At 57.2% G+C, this 17,038-nt stretch overlaps 1 protein-coding gene across 4 annotated transcripts in view; it reads right to left on the bottom strand.

Annotated features, from left to right (window-relative positions):
* Positions 1-16,945, bottom strand: part of RASSF5 (Ras association domain family member 5) — a 28,523-nt gene extending 11,578 nt beyond the window's left edge. The window contains exons 1-2 of one of the 4 annotated variants that reach the window (XM_084497630.1): positions 16,657-16,945; positions 7,748-7,860 (exon numbers count right to left, since the gene is read on the bottom strand). In XM_084497630.1, coding sequence (XP_084353756.1) covers positions 7,748-7,860; positions 16,657-16,930 — 387 coding nt within the window. In that variant the 5' untranslated portion in view covers positions 16,931-16,945. Of the gene's footprint in view, positions 1-3,674; positions 4,051-7,747; positions 7,861-11,301; positions 11,321-12,363; positions 12,422-16,656 lie in introns of those variants that run through there. The other 3 variants (XM_084497631.1, XM_084497633.1, XM_084497632.1) reach the window with 3 other exon arrangements.
* Between the last annotated feature and the right edge of the window lie 93 nt (positions 16,946-17,038).

Raw genomic sequence — 17,038 nt, 5'->3', positions numbered from 1 at the left:
TGGAGGTGATGCTCAGCAGGAGATGGGTTGCCCAGGCCAGGTGCCCTGGGAAGGGCGAGTTGGCCACGCCAGGCTCCCCTCCGCAATCCTGCACTTGTCTAATGAGCCATGAGCTCGTGACAGACTGCTGCTGGGAGGTAAAACCCCACGGGCCATTGTGAGTGTGGTGACGTGCTCTCAGAACAGGGATTCTAAGCCAAGACAGGCACCTACGAAGCCTTGGTGACCTTGAGTTATTGGTTCACGAGGACACCAGGAGAGAAATGCTCCACTTCCAGATAAAGAGCATCACTCCTGCTGCCACCCCTCGCTGCCACAAAGCAGCCTCGTGGGCACTGTCCCTGCCCGCTCGCTCCCCATTAATTTCTCCTCACCAGCTAATCAGTTAATGAATTGAAGAGCAGAAGTGTGGAGATGGATTTGGCCTGCGTTCTTGGCAACATCCATCCTAACCGAAGGCAGGAGAGGCCAAGTCTTCCCTCTGTGTGCTCGGGCACGGCTCCATCCCCATTTAAATCAGTGCTGCAACAATTTGTGCTCCCCAAAACGCAGCCTGAGCTCTCAGTGGGGAGCTGTGACATCCCTGCAGCCCCCAGTGCCTCCCCCTGCACCAGACACAGACCGCAGCTTTCACTGCCTGTGCCAAGTTCAAACAACGCTGCTGTTTCCTGTGGGGCTCAAAGCAAGAGGCTGAAGATGCAGGAGCATCTAGAGAAGAGGAAAAGGCTCGCTGCTGTGTTTTGGAGGTTAGAAGCGAGCAACGGGCTCGGTGTGTTGATTGCCATGGAGATTTTGCTAAGAAACTGCTGTTCTGCCACCTCTCTGCTCGCCAGCGAGCACCCGATGGGGAGCCCAGCTCAGCAGGGTCAGGGCATCCCCGGCATCCCCAGAGAGCAGCCCGAGGAGACCCCAGCCCACATCAGGACAGATCCAAGGAACCTGCCAGGTCTCAGCAGACCTCTGGGAACCGACCACAGCCACTCGGGGGCCAGACCAGCCCTTCCCTTTAACTTCTAGTTAAACAGGATGCTCCCAACACCATCAGCTAACATCCACCTGGTGCTATCGACCCACACAGGAGGGACAAGAGGGGTGTGCTGCCCAGAGCCACCACGGATGGGAAGCAGCACAGCTCATCCCATGGCCCTGCTCCACCACCAGCACAAGGGCTGCTGGCAGCAGTGCATGGGCCATCCATTATGTGGATGAGCTTCACTTCTCCTCCCCCCATCGGTCTCTTTTCAGAAGGCTGTACTGTAGGTTATCATTTTTTCCTCCAAAATTTGAGTAGTCCTAGAGCAGCAGTGATTTGGCATCCTTGCCATCTTGTGTTTTCTCACCTTGGCCAAACCTGCCCCTTTCCCTCTGTAAGCTGTTGATGCAGGGCCCGAGCAGGGCTTTTGCAGAGCGCTGAGCAATTGTGCTTCAGGCAGCAGCCACCGAAACCACTCAGCTGAGGAGGCAGGAAAATGCCAAGCAATAGATCTCCAGGGATGAAGTCACACTTGGAGATCCAAAATGGTTGTTTGCTAGCGGAGAGTGATTGCACTGGTGGTTCTGAAAATTAAAAGGAATTACAAAATTCCTAGAAAGAGGCTTTGCAGACTAATCCGGTTATTTGAACCAAGAAAATAATTTCTCTAATCATAGTGATCAAACTCCACTTTTTCCCCCCTGTTTAATGGCAGGAGGCCACTCTGCCCCCTCCTGCCCCACATAAAACATTTCCTCTCCAGAGTCCTCTGAGCCTTTCCCATCCTGCACCCCTGAGTTACCCGTGTGCAGCTCATTCCTGCCCAGTTCAGGGCTCTGTGGGCACACTGCACATCCTGGGCTTGGGAACGATTCCCAGGCATCTAAGGACGGACGTTGCCATTCCCAAAGACACCCAGCCTGGCAATCAAGTTTGGGTCCAGAGGGCATCCGCTGCAGGTGGCCACAAGCAGGTTCTGTACTGGTGGCTGAAACACGATGCTGCTGTTCCTGCACTGGCTGTGGCCATGGAAACAGTCCACATTCAGTGAAATTGCTCAAGAAAGGCAAGATAAGGATTAAGAATGAGGGGACAGAGTGATGCAAGGCCCCTGGGAGATGTCCACCTGTGCTTGGGCCTGCATCCAGCGCAACCTCTCGGAGCCAGCTCCTGTGCCTCCCACCCCCAGCAAGCCACAAAGCCCCAAACCTTCCTCTACCGAGACCCGAGGACAATTTCCATCCCTAGCTGGAGAAATGCTCGGGACCCTCCTCACCCAGCCCCATTGCGCAACATCTGCTTGAGCAGCAAGCTGTGAGTTTTTCATGCACAGGAACCATTTCCTCCCCGTAACACCAAAGCCCCAGCAGGCTCCATCTTCCCCAGCAGCCCACGCCGACCACATCCAGCCGAGGAGCTCAGCAAGAAGGCACCGCAGATCCCCAGCACCCCTCCGAGGGAGATGTCCCGAGCCCAAGGCAGGGTGGTGCTGGAGGAGCTGCAGTGCCCGGGCTCGCTAAGAGCAGCGTTAACCAGCGCTGGGTGCAGCCCATCTCGTACCAACATCACAATCTTTTACATCTCCTCTACAAATGAATCATCAAATGACATTTAAAACCCAGCAGTACGTGTCGGTTAATCATAGCGAGAGGGAGCTGGTGGCTGAGATGGAATATCCCACGTTAAACCCGAGGGAAAATTTCTTCAAAGCAAAAAATAAAATTCCCAGTCGGTTGAAACCCAGCCCCAGGCCGAGAGCCCTGCAGGGATAAGGGCCCAGGTCACGGCCACGGCCCCACAGAAAGGCGAAACCCACAGCACCTGCTGAGGGCTGGAACTTTGCAGCCTCAGCCGGGCAAATATAGCAGAGCCCGGACAGGAGGATTTCAGCGCTGATGATTTAGGGGGGTCTGTGCGTCCCCAAGCTCTCCCCGAGCCCTCTCGACACCCCCCGGTGCTGCTCCCCAGCAGATCTCATCTCGCAGCCCTTCAGGGTGCTTTTCCTGAGCAAAACCCCCACTTCCGCAGCGGCTTCTCTCTCCTTCTCCTTTTATGCTCAGTTCTGGTTGGGGCAAAGTTTACGCCGGGGATGTTTCTTTTTAAACAAACACTGAAACACAAAGCAGCTTCATGCATTTTCTGTGTTACTGTTATTACAAAAATCTTGTCCTGGGGCCACACGCTGCCCAGCCAAGCGCCCTCTCCATCTCCAAGGCAGGCACACACACACTCGTACACCCAGGGATGGACCAGATTCACCCCCCCGTTAACAAGTTTGCGGACAGATTTGGTCCTGAAACTTCCCCATCTCACTGCCCACCCGACAGGTACAATACACGCAGACAGCGGGTATTTTGTGGGGCCAGAATGTGGATTTCTGTCGAGGACACTGACCCCTGGACAGCAGCTGCCAGCTCGCAGGGCTGCTGCCTGCCCCCCTAAAGCTGAAAATCCCATTTGGAGTCAGCTCCTCCTCCGTGGACCCTCTGGGAAGGGGGGCGAGCTGGTATGCAAGAGATGGCTGCGAAATCCTGCAGCAGAGCTCTGCTTCCCCAGCGAGCCTGCAGGAGGCAGGTAGAGCCCCCCCAGACCACGCTGCTCCTGACCCCACAGCAAGGGAGTCCTGGCAGCACCTGCAGACCGCCGTGCACGGCCACCGACAGCCACCTCCCGCCCCGCACAGCGGCTTTCGAGCTGTTACCTTGGCAGGGACCTTGCACGGCGTGCTCCGGAAGAAAGAGGTTTTCGCTGTGAAAAAGCAATCCTCGAGGTCTTCGTCCAAGCTGCAGTACCCGCTGCTCATGCTGCCGCCGATGGTCATCGAAGGCGAGCAGAGGCGAGAGGCCAAGCGACCACCGGCGGCCCCGCAGCGAGCCGCGCTCACATCCTGGGCTCGCCGGCGCTCAGCTGCAACGGCTCCTTCTGCTCATCCTCCAGAGCCGCCGCAGCTATTTCGCTACCAGGCAGCCGCGCCGGGTAACCCTTCCCTCTCCTCCTCCTCCTCCTCCACCCGCCTCCCCGCGCAGCATGGAGGGCAGCGCTGCCGGCTCGCTCCCGCTCTTCGCCCCCGAGCTCGCTCAGCGCCTGCGGGCCGGCCTCTGGGGCACCCGCGCAGCATCGCCTCCCCCTTCCTGCTGCGCGGCCCTGCCGCTTCCTCTTGCAAGATTTCTCACCCTGCACGCAGGGACGAGGTGCTGGGCTCGGCCCCGGGTTCCCCCCAAAGCCCCCCGCGTGGCTGCTGCCCAAAATCCCATCGCCGCCACGGGCTGGCTTCTTGCTCCTGCCGTTAGCGCATCCCCGGGTGCTGCATCTGCTGGGAACCAAGCCCAGCCTGGACCAAGCCTGAAGGATCTCGAGGAGCTGTGTGGCCCCAAAAGGTGGTGGGGAAAAGGGGCTTGGTGAGGGTGTAGCCCCAAACCCTCCCCAGGGGTGCCGGGAGCACCGTGCGGTGCAGGAGGCAGCGGGTGCCCCCCTACTGGGTCTGGGGAGCAGCGACTGCAGCAGAGCCTCCCCCAGCTGGGACAGGATCAGTTGCAAGCCAGGAAAACACCACCTCAACCCCATTCACACAAGTCCTCACTGCAGAGGGATGAAAACAGTGGGGGGTTCAGGAAGAGCCCCCCGAGCACCAGCAGCATCCCTGCTCCCCGTCAGAAACTCAGCCTGGCCCCTGCTCAGCGCTGCCTCCTCCATCCTCTGCTCCCCTGGGCTGGAGCAAGGGGACTCCTGCCTGCTTTGTGGCTCTTCGAGCTATAAATATTTAAGAACTTCACAGGCAGGGAACACATTTTCCTTCTCCTCCACAACCCCGTTCCTGAGGTTTGTGAGAGTCCTTTCCAGCATGGGAGCAAAGGAAGCTGCAGCCGACCCCAGCGCACAGCCCCACGCTCCCCCCTGGCAGCACACACCCCATTCAGTTCCCTCTGCAGACCTCACAGTCAGGTTAATCCCAGGTGAAACCCCATGAATACAGTGCTTGGCAGCAGCCAAAGCAGCATCATAATTATTTCAGAAAGGAAAAGGGAACAAGGCCTGAAGGTACTGTGCCACTGAATAAAGCCATCCCAGGCACACACTTCAATACTTCATGCAAGACCTGGCCAACCCACCCAAGGATGAATTAAAAATGACAGGAGGTGCAGGGAAGGGCAGCACAGACCAGAGGTACAACAAGGTTTCCATTCCTGGAGCCAGCCTAGGTCAGGAAAGAAGGAACCAGAGAGAGCGCAGACATGATGGAGAGCTGTAAAATCATGGGAGATGTTTACATTAATAACATAAGTTCCAACCCCCAAAAAAGAGCACTCTCCCATGCCTTCCCTGAACTCATCGCCAGGCGTTCTGCCCGGTGGATGTGGATGTACAAAGGTTCAGCAGAAAAAGCTCCCGGAGGTTGGGATGCAGCCCCCAGGAGACCCCAGCACATGCCCGCAGAAGGCCCTGGAGCTGCCCACCAGACAAGGCCCTGCTGTGCCCAGGTGGCTGCTCTCCTGTTGAGTCCTTCCCGTCCCTTTCAAGGCACAATTCCTGTCACCAACAGCTATTTTTACACCACGCCGGCGAGCCCAGGGAGCTGGCAGGCAGGAGCCTTGGCTCTAGTCCCCGGCTCGAGTAGCTGCAGTAGGACCATCAGCAAACCACCCCTGTACAGCGGGGCCACCACTCACCCCATCAGCTCACGGGGACCCTTCAGCTGCTCTGCAAGGACTCCCAGATCCTTGCACAAACCCCATCCATCCACTCATGGAGCCTCTTCCCCTCCTGAGAGGCTGCAGACGGCATTTCTCACCCTTTCATCCGTATCCATCAGCTGAAGGACTTGAATTGCTACGAGGCTTTGAGAGCTCCGCACCCCCAAGCCAGCAACATGAATACAAAACGGGATGTCAGCACGAGCCGTGCAGCAGGACGCAACATCTGCATCTCAAAGCAGAAGGCACGAATCCAAACGGCATATTTACAAGGCAACTTGTAACACTGCGAAAAAAATCAGCTGTCCTCTTAGCAACGTGCATCCTTCTGCAGTGGCACCCAGCTCCACCAGGCTATATTTAGCAGAGCAAGAGGCTTACATCGAGCGTGCACGGCACAAGCAGAAAGTGAGCACTGTGCCCATATGGGGTGTAGGGGTCAGGTCCCCACTGAAGCCTCAGCCCTGGGTGTTTTGGGGTGAAAACAGAAGAACGAGCTGCAGCAGCAGCTGTGCAGGTGGAGCGGTCACTGCTGGCACTGCTGCCCCCCTGCAAAGCTTCCCCGAGCAGCCTCGGTTTTGCCACCACAGCCCACTGCCTGGGAGGTCGCCACCATTAAAAAAGTAAAATAAAATCTGATTTTGACCCTTCTGTCCAGCGCCAGTCTGCACTCGAGCCCACCTGCAGAACAAACCAGCGCCCGGGTGCAGAACTCTGCGCAGACCGAGGGCCACAGTCCTGGTGCTGAGCCCAGCGGGGCTTTGCCAGCTCCAGGAGTCTGGATTGCACCCAGGAAGACTAATCGGGGACCCGAACGTAACGCTCTCTTAAGTACTTTGCTGGATCAAAGCCCAAATTCTTAATGCCTGGTATTACACGGCAGCGGGACTTAACTGCGTGTGATTAAAGCAGCTAGCTCCCCGACGCTTCTGGTTTGCTTACACTTGTAATGCTATTTACTGACTCCCAACTACGCCACCTCTTAATTGAAGTTTCCCGTGTTTCCAGAGGCCAATCCCCTTTTCTTCCCTTGGTGTATTACGGCACCCTCTTAGTCTTTCTGAAATACCGACACCATTTCCCCTTCACCTTTCCGTTTTCAAGCAGCAAGAACTACCCGGCCAACAGCAGCACAGCAGGAACGGGGCTGGGTACTCCCCTTATGGGCCCAGGTCGTGAAAATCCGAATACCCACCTTTCTTCCCAAATCCCACCCCATTAAGGTGTCCAAGCCTAAAAGGCGTAAGGGACGCAGGCACTGCTGGTCCCTGGTAAACTTCTTAAAACCGCAAACAAGAACAGATTTACTGCTGTGATTTACTCCTGTCTGGCCCCAAACAGACCCCGGGCAGTGCAGCCTTTCCTGGGACAGGGAATGCCCACCCAGGGCAGGCGTACGTACAGCCTGCAGCTGGAATCGGAGGGACTTTTGCTCCCCAGGCGCGTGGGGGGATGACACCAGGGTCACATCAGTGACAAACCGCTGCGAGGCACAGGTCCCACGTTCATTATCAGAGCCATCAGTAACCCCGGCTGCCCTCATCACCCTGAAGAAACACCTCTTCCTAGTTTTTCTAAAAATTAAGCCTTTTTTTTTTTTTTTTTTTTAATGTTGCTGGGGGAAACCCACTGACATTTGAGGGAGATGTAAGCAAACAGCTACAGCTTCACGCCCTTCTTCAAATAACTCAGGGAGAGCCCCTCCAGCCCTGGCAGCTCCCAGCAGCACCACGCTCAGGCGCAGCACAGCATTGACATGCAGCCCGTGCCAAAAATACCCAAACCACCTTGTTAATTGGGTTTCCTCCAGATTTTTTTGACACCACATAAAGCCAGCTGTTGAAGCAGCCGTGTGCTGCTGTGCTGCCTGGTTTAGCAGCAGTGGATTACGTGAGCAAAAGCAAGGAGAGCTGCCCGTGTCCGACCCTGTCCCTCCCCGTGCACATCAGACCCAATTCAGGCAGGTTTTAACCTGCCTGTGACAAAACCTCCCCCGTCAATCCCTTCGGGAGCAAGAAACAGGTCTCAGAGAGATGGGGTTGAGCATCACAAGGTGACCACCACCACGGGGACCCCGGCGTACCTGGCTGCAGGGAGGCGCGAGGGTGCTCTCGGGTGAGAGCTGCCCGGGGCCGGGCCGGCGGCAGTCCAGCTGGATGAGGCTGTGGCACTGCGGGTGGCACGTGTACCTGCAGTCTGCAGAGAGAGGAGAGCACAGTGAGCACCCGCACCGTGATGGGGGGGGGGCAGGGACCCCCGGGGCAGGGTCTCCAAGCTGTAGACATGGGCAAGCAGCAGCAAAGCCTGTCTGCAAAGACTGCTCCCGTGCTCCTTCCCCTGGGAACCTCATGTTATGATGCTCTGGCACGGACAAAGCTCCCACCTCGTGTCCTGCTGCCTTTCCCCCACCTGCTGGGGCACCAACACAGATGCAGGATGTGCCCAAGCCCCACCAGACCCAGACGGCCTCGTGCCCCTTCCCCGCTGAGCTCCTGGGGAACATCACAGCACCAGCAGCAAAGCTTGGCCACGAGGAAAAGGATGCTCAGTTCTCCAGCATCAAGGGGCAAACCACCCTGATACCAGACAGAAGTCAGACTACATCAGGTCACCTGCTGTGAACACTTTTGGGGGGGTTGCAGTGACCGAGGCATGGATTTACCATCAGAGTGCCCCAAAACCAGGGCTCAGGTGGTGGCCGTGACCTACAAGCCCCCAGCAGGCTGCCCTGGAGCAGCCAGGCGTTGGTACAACACATTTGCTTCGGCTGCTGCCCCGTCCTGCTGCGGGACATTAACTAGTTCCAGGCAGGGATTCCACGGAGAGCCCTGGGATCCCCTCCTGGGCCATGCACCTTGCTCTGCCTTGGGCACGGCCAGCACCTCCTGTCTGACACAGCAGCAGTCAGCTCCCCCCAGGGTTTTCCCCAAAATCCAGACTCCTCCGTTCTCCCCTGGGAGCAGCCACCAGCCTCCTTCTGCTTTAACAGCCCTCCCAACCCGTTTAATGTTTAACTGCCCTACAAATGCCATTACAGCAACTTCTTACACCATCCAAAATTCCAGCGCGGTCACTGACCTGAAAAATAAAATAAAAAATCCCCCCAAAACAAGGCAAAAGAGTTGACACAGCAGAAGGAGACGGGACTTTGGATGCTCCCGGGTGCACCAAAAGCACGCCTTGCACTCACTGCTGCAGTGCAGCAACCCCAAGCAGCAACACCGCCGTGGCCGAGCAGGATCCCTGCTGCCCCCAACACGTGCCCGACACGAGCCCAGCAGCACGGCGTCCCCAGGGACCTCAGAGCCCGGCAGCCAGCAGCTCATTGAAAAGCAGCCCTGGCTCCCCCCATCCCTCCTGCTGCCTCTGCAGCACCGTGTGGTGGCTCGGTGCCGTTTTTTGCTATTTATTTTCACGCTGCTCTGAATCGGTTGGAAATCTATAGATATTTCACTAACGCCAGTGGCGTCGTTTGGTATCTCCATGGAAATAGGCTGGCACTCAAGCAAGACGGGCTCAGGGCAGCTCACGGCCCTGGGGTGGAGGAAAGCTGGGGCTCCTGCAGCACGGGGACAGGAGCCGTGCCCCGCGGGGAGCAGGGCACTGCAGGGACTGGAGACGTCCCCCAGGGCTCTCCCAGAAGAGCCAGCACAGCTTGAAGCAGGAGATTCATTTACTGCTGTGAATTTCACATCATCACCTTCCAGAGCAGACCTGGAGCAGGGATACGCCTCAAACCTCCCTGCAAAGGACCCGCACGTGCACATCTCAGCCCCTCCAAAAACCAGTAACACCAGAACAGGAGTCCCCTCTGCAGGAAAACCCGCATTTTCCTGTTTTCTACTTATTTTTCCCTCCCTTTGGCTTTCAAGTGATTGCTTTTGAATGCCTCTGGTTTGCAGGAAAGCAAAGCAATGCCCCACCTCTGCTCCAGCAGTGGGGATTCCTGCGCAGCCCCACACGGGAGTGCCCAAGAACAGAGCTGGTGCCTGGGGGCAGAGCATCGCCTGCAGGGGAGGCAGGGGAGTCATTCCTCATTTAGCATTCATCTGGCACCAGCTGTCTGTCATTCTCCTCTTCCAAGTCAGTTGTCTCAAGTAAGCCTGGGGGAAAGCAGGGAGTCTTGCCTTTTTTTTTTTTTCTCTTTAATTTGAGATAAGCTGAGCAGTTACACGGTAATTTAATGCATGACCTTCTGAGCAACTGAGCAGCCGCTTACCAGGGGACACTCACCAAGTCTCTGATGGAGGTCCCAACCTGAGGGGGCTCCAGGTGCAAATAAATAAAAAAGTAATCACTCCCGGCTGCCTATTTCATCCGGGATTTTCAGATTTAGACAGCTTGCCCCAGCCACAGCCTGTGGGGCAGGAAGGCTGCAGCACCTGCACACGGTGAGGTCCGAAATGCGTAACATCGGCCACAGAAATCACAGCTCCTGAGCACACCGCGGGCAGGCATTTCTGTACAGGATTACAGCACGACACCTCCTTAGTCACCAGCACCTATTAGCAGGCCTAATCACCCGGTATCTGGCAGGGAGCACTAATTTTAGAAAGCCCGCACAGCTTTAGGAAGCCGCCACGTGACGGGCTTGCCAGGAGCCACCGAGGCAGGATGCCTCCACTTAGGCTTTGAGATAATTTCTATTCCAGTCAAACAAAGCAACACTTGGAAAGGCAGTTTCTTTTTAAAGGGAAAAACAAACAAAAACCCAAAACTCTGATCCCAATATAGAAAAAAAAAAGAAACACAAAACAAGCTAGTGGCTGAAAAGAATTTCCCTTTATCCACAGATAAGGTTTTTAGGGGAGATAAAGCTGGCTGATGCAAAACAGCCCCATTCATTTAGTCCTAAATATAGCTCTACAGGCACCCTGCCCCTTGAACGCCCCAGATGAATGCCATCCCCAGCACACCTGGAGCCTCCCCGTGCTGAGAAGATTTCTTCCATTCATCCTCCAGCCCCAAAATCCCTCGGACAGCTCACACACACATGCCTGAAGCTCACCACGCACGAGGTTTGCCTTTGTGCTCACCCAGAGCCACCCGACGTCACTCGGGGTAACCTCAGCCACAGCTGCAGGATGTGGCCCTGTGACCTGATGAGAGCCGCGTGTCCCCTCCTGGGGGGCAGGATGGGACCAGGGCACCCCCACAGCCTCCACCCAGCACACACAGGAGAGGCCCTGAGCTGCTGGGAGGCCCCCAAACACCTCCCGACACCCCCGCAGCAGCCGCCCAGCCTTGCCCCTGCCCCATTCCTGCACCCAGCAGTCGAGGGCTGGGCAGGTTTGGGTCTAAACCAGGTTTTTGATTGTTCAAAGCAGGGGGAAACTGAGGGAAGGGTTTTGCCTGTCCAGACCTGACCCTCCTGATACCAGTAACTTGCCCGGGGGTCCCCTGCACCACTGCAAGGCCTGGAGCACAACACCAGCTGCCAGGCAGATGATGGTCATGGACCAGATTGCAGACCTGAGCAGAAACCTCTCTGCGGGCACCAGGAGCAGGGCCAGCACCTCCCCACCACGCTCCTTCGTGGCAGGAGCAGGGCAGCCCTGCAGGAACCCCATCACACCTAATTAGCAGCAGCAAGCCATCACGCAGCAGCCAAACACACCCGGCCCCACCAGCCCCTACCTTTCATCAGCAAGACCTCCCTCCTCGGCCGCTGCAGCCCCTCCGACCATGACTTCGACTTGGGAAAACGCCCAAAAATGTTGCGGATTCGCTTCGTTACAAGCCCAAAGCAAGCGGCTGCCTCCACTTTCCCTCCCGACATCCTGGCGAGAGGAGACCGAGAGCTCCCTGGGCCAGCACGGGAGAGGCTCCGGGCACTGCAGGAGCTGCGCCTGCTTCCACGAGAGGCCTTCCTCCCGTGGAGATAACGCATCCACAGTGCCCATTTACAGCCCGCCGCTGTTTGACAGATATATATATATATATATATTTTTAACAAAGAGGCAATGCACTCAGCTTGGGGCTGGTGCATCTCAGGGCTTGTCCGGCTAGCCATGGAAAACTTTCTATTTCTGGGGCTTTTTGCTTGATAAGATAAAACAACCCAAGGGAGGAGATTAGAGCCGAGAGGCAGCGCAGGACCCAGCCGCACGCGGGAGGTCTCGCTCCCATCTCCTCCCTTCCCTTCGCTGCCTTTCCCCTGCGGTCCTGTAAAGCCTCCGACGTTTAATCAAGTGTTAAAGGAATACATCGAGGGTAACTGCACTTATAATTTTGACTTTAACTCTGCAGAGGGGTAGCCAGGTTTTAGATCGATGCTGCCGTTCTTTCACAGCACCCACCGGTTACAGCTGCGCTGGGTGCTGAGTGACGGGGTGGGACAGGCACCCCCTAACAGGGCGCCTTCAACCCGTCACTCACAGCCTCGCATTTCCATCCGTCTCATCTCTGCTCAGGCATCTTCTCACAATCAGGGCAGTTTCCCAGCACCTCGTGCCACACATTCTTCCTGTCTTACCCCTGGAGTAACACAGATGAAAGTTCCCAAATTTCCCTAAACATCACACCAAGCAGGCAAGGAGGTAACACAGGGGAATTTCTTGTTCACAGCTCACTGTCCCGACCCCTTGAGAGCCTCCCCACGGCTACACACATCCCTTCTTCCCACATCCAGAGCATCCAGCTCAGCTAACCCCACCAGACCAGGAAAGAAATGGAGGGAAGAAAAGCCCCAGGACTAACCTGTACAGCAAAAGCCGGAGCTTTTCCTGGCATTTCTCTCCATAAATACTTCCTAAGGCATCAGGGCTGGACTGAAAGCAGCCAGGAGGATGACCCCAAAGACCTGAGCTGCCCCAGGAGCCAGGACAGAAGGTGCAAGGCCTGGGGCAGGTCTCAGCCCCTGCCCACACCTCTGTATCCCTGATAAGTGACTGCCCTGCTCCGGGAGCTGCGGGCAGGATGCGCCCCATGCCCGCCCCCGATCCCACAGCACCCACCCCAACACCTGCGAGGGCGAGCAGCCTCAGGAATCTGTCCGGGCCAGCTAAATGCAGAGAAACACAACGTGCCGTGGCTCTGCGAGCTGTTAGCAATCATGATTTACAGTGGTGAGAGCAGAGATGTGACAGGGCGTGGGAGGACGTGGAAAACCCTCGGGTCCTGGAGAGCTACAGGTGCAGAACCCCGTGACAGCAAAGCCGTGCTCCTTGAGAGCGTCCCCACCTGCCAAAGAACTCCTTATCTTAAGCAAATGGCTGCTCAAGAACCTGCAATGTCAGAACTGCAGTTTGCTAACCAGAAAGAGAGACGCTGTGTGTTTTGCCGGCTTTTTTCTTACGGAAATGGGTCCTAATTCAGCAGTGCTCGAACATGAACTGAACTGCTCGGAGGGGCTTCAGACCCTGATGTAAACCCAGACACGTGCTGAGGCGCTTTGCTGAGCCAGCTCCACACTGCAAGATGGATCAAACCCTGCCCTGGGACAGAGCCGTGCCTGCCTCCGCGGCCACCAGGAGCTGGGGAGCCCCAACCCCTCCTTGGGGCAGCATTTCACAACCAGCCGTCCCGCAGGGCAGCAGGGGTGGTTTTCTTACAAAAAGCCCTTTGGCCAACAGCCTCCTATGTGGGTAACATCCTGGACATCAGAGGTACGAGCTCCATCCTGTCGGGCCAGGAGGGCATCGAGCTCCAGCCAGGCCCTGCTGGGCCCCCCCAGCTCCCCACAAACCACGAGAGCAAACACCCAGAGGTGGCTGCGGTCACTCCAAATGTGAGCGACACGCCCGGCTTAACCCACCCGGGCCAAGGAAACAGTTCCACGGGACTTGATAAACACAGCCCAGGAAATATGTGAGCAGTAACTCACACCCCGAGCTGCCCGCAGCAGAGGCCGCGGCACAGCCCTGCCAGCACAGACACGAGGCCGGTGAAGGCCGGGGGTGAGAGCCCAGAGCAGAGCAGATGGTGGAAAAAGGCGAAGGGACGAGCACTGGGATGGGTCTGTCCTCGGGTTTTGCTAGCAGCTGCAGTTCCAGGAGCAGGAATTTCACAGTCAGCACCTGCAACACCCGTACAGCAAGGACGGGAGCATCCTGCAGGAAGAACCGGGCCGCCTCGGGGTGAGCTGGCATGGAAATGCAGTGAAGTGCTCTCAGGAAAAGGCAATTTTGAGGCTGCACCGAGAGCTGCTCAGAGCAGAGCCAGGGAAATGGCTGGAGGGGACATGGAGCAGGTGGGAGGGAGGAGGAGACGCAGCCCCAACCTTTCACTCAAGACCACCAGATCTGATGTAGATACAAATAGGTCAGAACTGCACAAACACAACCCCGTGCATCCTCAGGCTACAAGCCGAAAGCAAACAAGCAGCAACCCTGCACCAGAAGAAAGATTTACCACGGAAGCAAGCACTCCCCTTCTGCAGCTCTCGGGCATTTGTAAAAGGAGCCACTGCTGGGAGGACAGCCAGCACAGAAGATGTTCCGAGCATTTCCACTGAAGTTTCCCTCCTTCCCAGCAACGCTGCTTGGCTGTTGGGGGAATTTCAGAGGCAGAACTACTCCCACAGCCTGGATAATTATCCACGGAACTGAAAAGGGAAATAGTTATTTAAGATTGGTTTCAATATAACTAGGAAAAAAAGTCCTGTGAGAGAAGTCGCTCAAAACATCTATTTATAGTGCTCACAGCACCACAAAGTGCTGGGGATTAATATTTCAGATTGGGATTTTCAGAACAACCACCAGGCCCCCCGAGCCTCACCACATGTGCGAGCCCCATGACAGCTTGTGCAGGATGCCTGGTGAAGGACAGGAGCCCAACAACATTTGTTTTACTTCAAATAAAGCCAGGCTCATCCTTTCAGCACGTTCATCACACATTTGCTGGGGTGCAGCGGGCGAGCTCCCAGCCCCAGGGAACACACCAGCCCTTACAGCTCTTCCAGGGAGTCAATCAGGAAGGGCAGGCAGAAAGCAAAGGTACCACTGGCAAAACGCATCTACATCACCCCCTTAAAAATAATTCAACTAACACTGCACTGAACAAGCTCACCAGCCCCAGCACACCCCTGTCACTGAGCTGTCTGGGCTCCATGTAATTACCAGCAGCCCGTGCTAAGACCTTAACGCGATGCAGCACAGCCATATGGTGCAGCCACCTCCCGACTGCCCTTCATTTCCAAATGGCACCAGGAGGCATGTGTACGAGCCCTGCTCACACCACACCACGCAAATCCCTGCTAGAAACATTTCATCAGTTCCTAACTCCAGGAGAGCCAAGTGTAAGGACCAGAAGGGGCTGAGCGTGGCACTAACTGCCCCAGTGAGGCTGGTGTCACAGCATGAGCCTGGCACAGTCCCCCAAATGAGCAAGAAAATAAGCAATGAAGCCTCCTCCAGAGCTGCACAGGGGGTCCAGCTCATTGCTTTGCCCCAAATAACCACCAGCAACCTGACACCCATGCCGACACCAAGGGCACCCTGGTCCCACATACCCCTGATGGAGTACAGGTGATGCTACGTGCACAGACCTGGGGTGAATGGCATTGGCATCACCAACTCCTGCCAAAAATCACAGGGTGCAGCTGACCCCAACCAGCATATCGCAGTCACTGCACCAGCCCCAGCCCCAGAAGAAGCCTCCAGCCAGCGAGTGGTTCCACTTCGGGCTGCTTCACCAGCTCCAGCCCCAGCCGTTCCCACACCCACGGTGCCGGAGCAAATTTCCTTATTAATTTCTACTGCCAGCCAGCAACAGAGGAAGGACAAATGGATTCATTACCAAGATTAATTGCACCAGAAATACATCGGCATTCCTCATGTTCCAGTAGCGGTGCTTGTCATATAGCAGCGATCAGTGACATTTGCACGATGGAGAAGTAAAAGCTTGACCCAAACAACACAAAAACTGATTTTTCCTCAGTTACCTGAAGACACACAGCACCTAACCCCAGCTGCTGCTCTACCCAGAGAGCTTTTGCCACCATGACTTTTCCTTGCTCACATCCCTGCTGATGCAAGTGTGACTAAGCCTGCCCGTTTTGCTCCCTGCACTGCTGGTGCTCAGCCCTTGCTGAGATAAACCAGCTCTGAAGGGCTCTTTGCTGCACCGAACCCATCCCTTCGAGCTGGGCACATAGCTCGGGCAGGAGAAGCCCCCCACTGACATACACTGGTAGTTCTGGGGTCAGGGCACTTTCCCTGGAAGAACTTGGCACCAGATGCAACTTTTTTGGTACTTAGAGTTGATTTATGGCACCAGTGTCCCTCGTGTCTGGAGCAATCTGCTGCCCCCAAGTTATCAGTGAGGGGAGTTGCCCAAACCTCCCCTGCCTCAGCCCCCTCGTTCCCTCTCCCTGGGACACTGCAGGGCTGCAGCAAGGACATTCAGGGTGTGCGTGTGCCCCGTGGCCTGAGAGCAGCCCCAAACCCAGCCGGGCCACCCCGTTTGGTGGCTGGGAGCCCCCATCCCACCCGGCAGAAGTGGTGACCTCCCCGCAGGACACGGCACAAAGGTGACACGTGCCAGATGGGCACAGCAAACGTCTCAGCGACCCTGAGATGGCTCTCATCCAGGAGTCAGGGCAAAGCAAGCTGCCTGAAAAGCCTTCTATTCCTGGAGGGATTTACACCCCACCATACAGCATTACGGACACAAAACCCTTTCCACTAACCGAGGAGGAGATCTGCTGCCCAGGAAGAACACCGAGCCCTTCACAGCCCTGGCAAGGAGCAGCTAACCCCCGTTTTCCCCAAAAAGCTCTGCTTCCCGCAGCCCATCACCTCTGGCGGGGGTCCCGGGGAGGTCTCGCAGGGGGGCGCGGGTGGGAGCAGGCAGGGGAGCGGGGCGGTGAATTTGGGCACGAGGAGAGAAGGGTAAGGACGGATGGAGCCCCTGGGCAGGCGTGCGGGGGGCAGCAGGGTGCAGGGGACAACGGAAGAGGGGGGACAGCAGGGTGCAGGGGACAGCAGGGGTGGGCAGCGGGGTGCATTGGGCAGCGGGGGGGGTTCAGCAGGGGGGGGGTTCAGCACTCACAGTCGCAGCGCAGGGCGCGCTCCCGCACGGCGGCTCCGCACAGGTCGCACCAGCCGCGGCGCAGGGCGCGGGGCACGAAGCGGTGGCCGTGACCGTGGCCGCTGTCCGGGGGCTCCCCGGGGGCCGGGAAGATGCTGCGCACATCGGGCAGCAGCCGCGGGACCCCCCCGCGCCGCCTCAACCGCCGCGCCCCCCTCGCCCCGCCGGGGCTCCCCGGCACCCGGCCGCCCCCCGGCTCCGGGGCGCTGGGAGCGGGGCCCGACGGCCGCCGCATGGTGCCGGGAGGGGGGCACGGCTCCAAACACCCACCCCCCCCCGGCCCCAAAAGCTCGCAACCCCACGGCCACGCCACGGGCTCCCGGCACAGGGCAGCGCAGGCGCC

Source organism: Aythya ferina (genome assembly GCF_964211825.1).
Source record: "Aythya ferina genome assembly, chromosome: 25".
In the NCBI taxonomy this organism is placed as follows: Eukaryota; Metazoa; Chordata; class Aves; order Anseriformes; family Anatidae; genus Aythya; species Aythya ferina.
The sequence above is the reverse complement of the archived record's forward strand: the minus strand, read 5'-3'. Positions and strand labels throughout refer to the sequence as shown.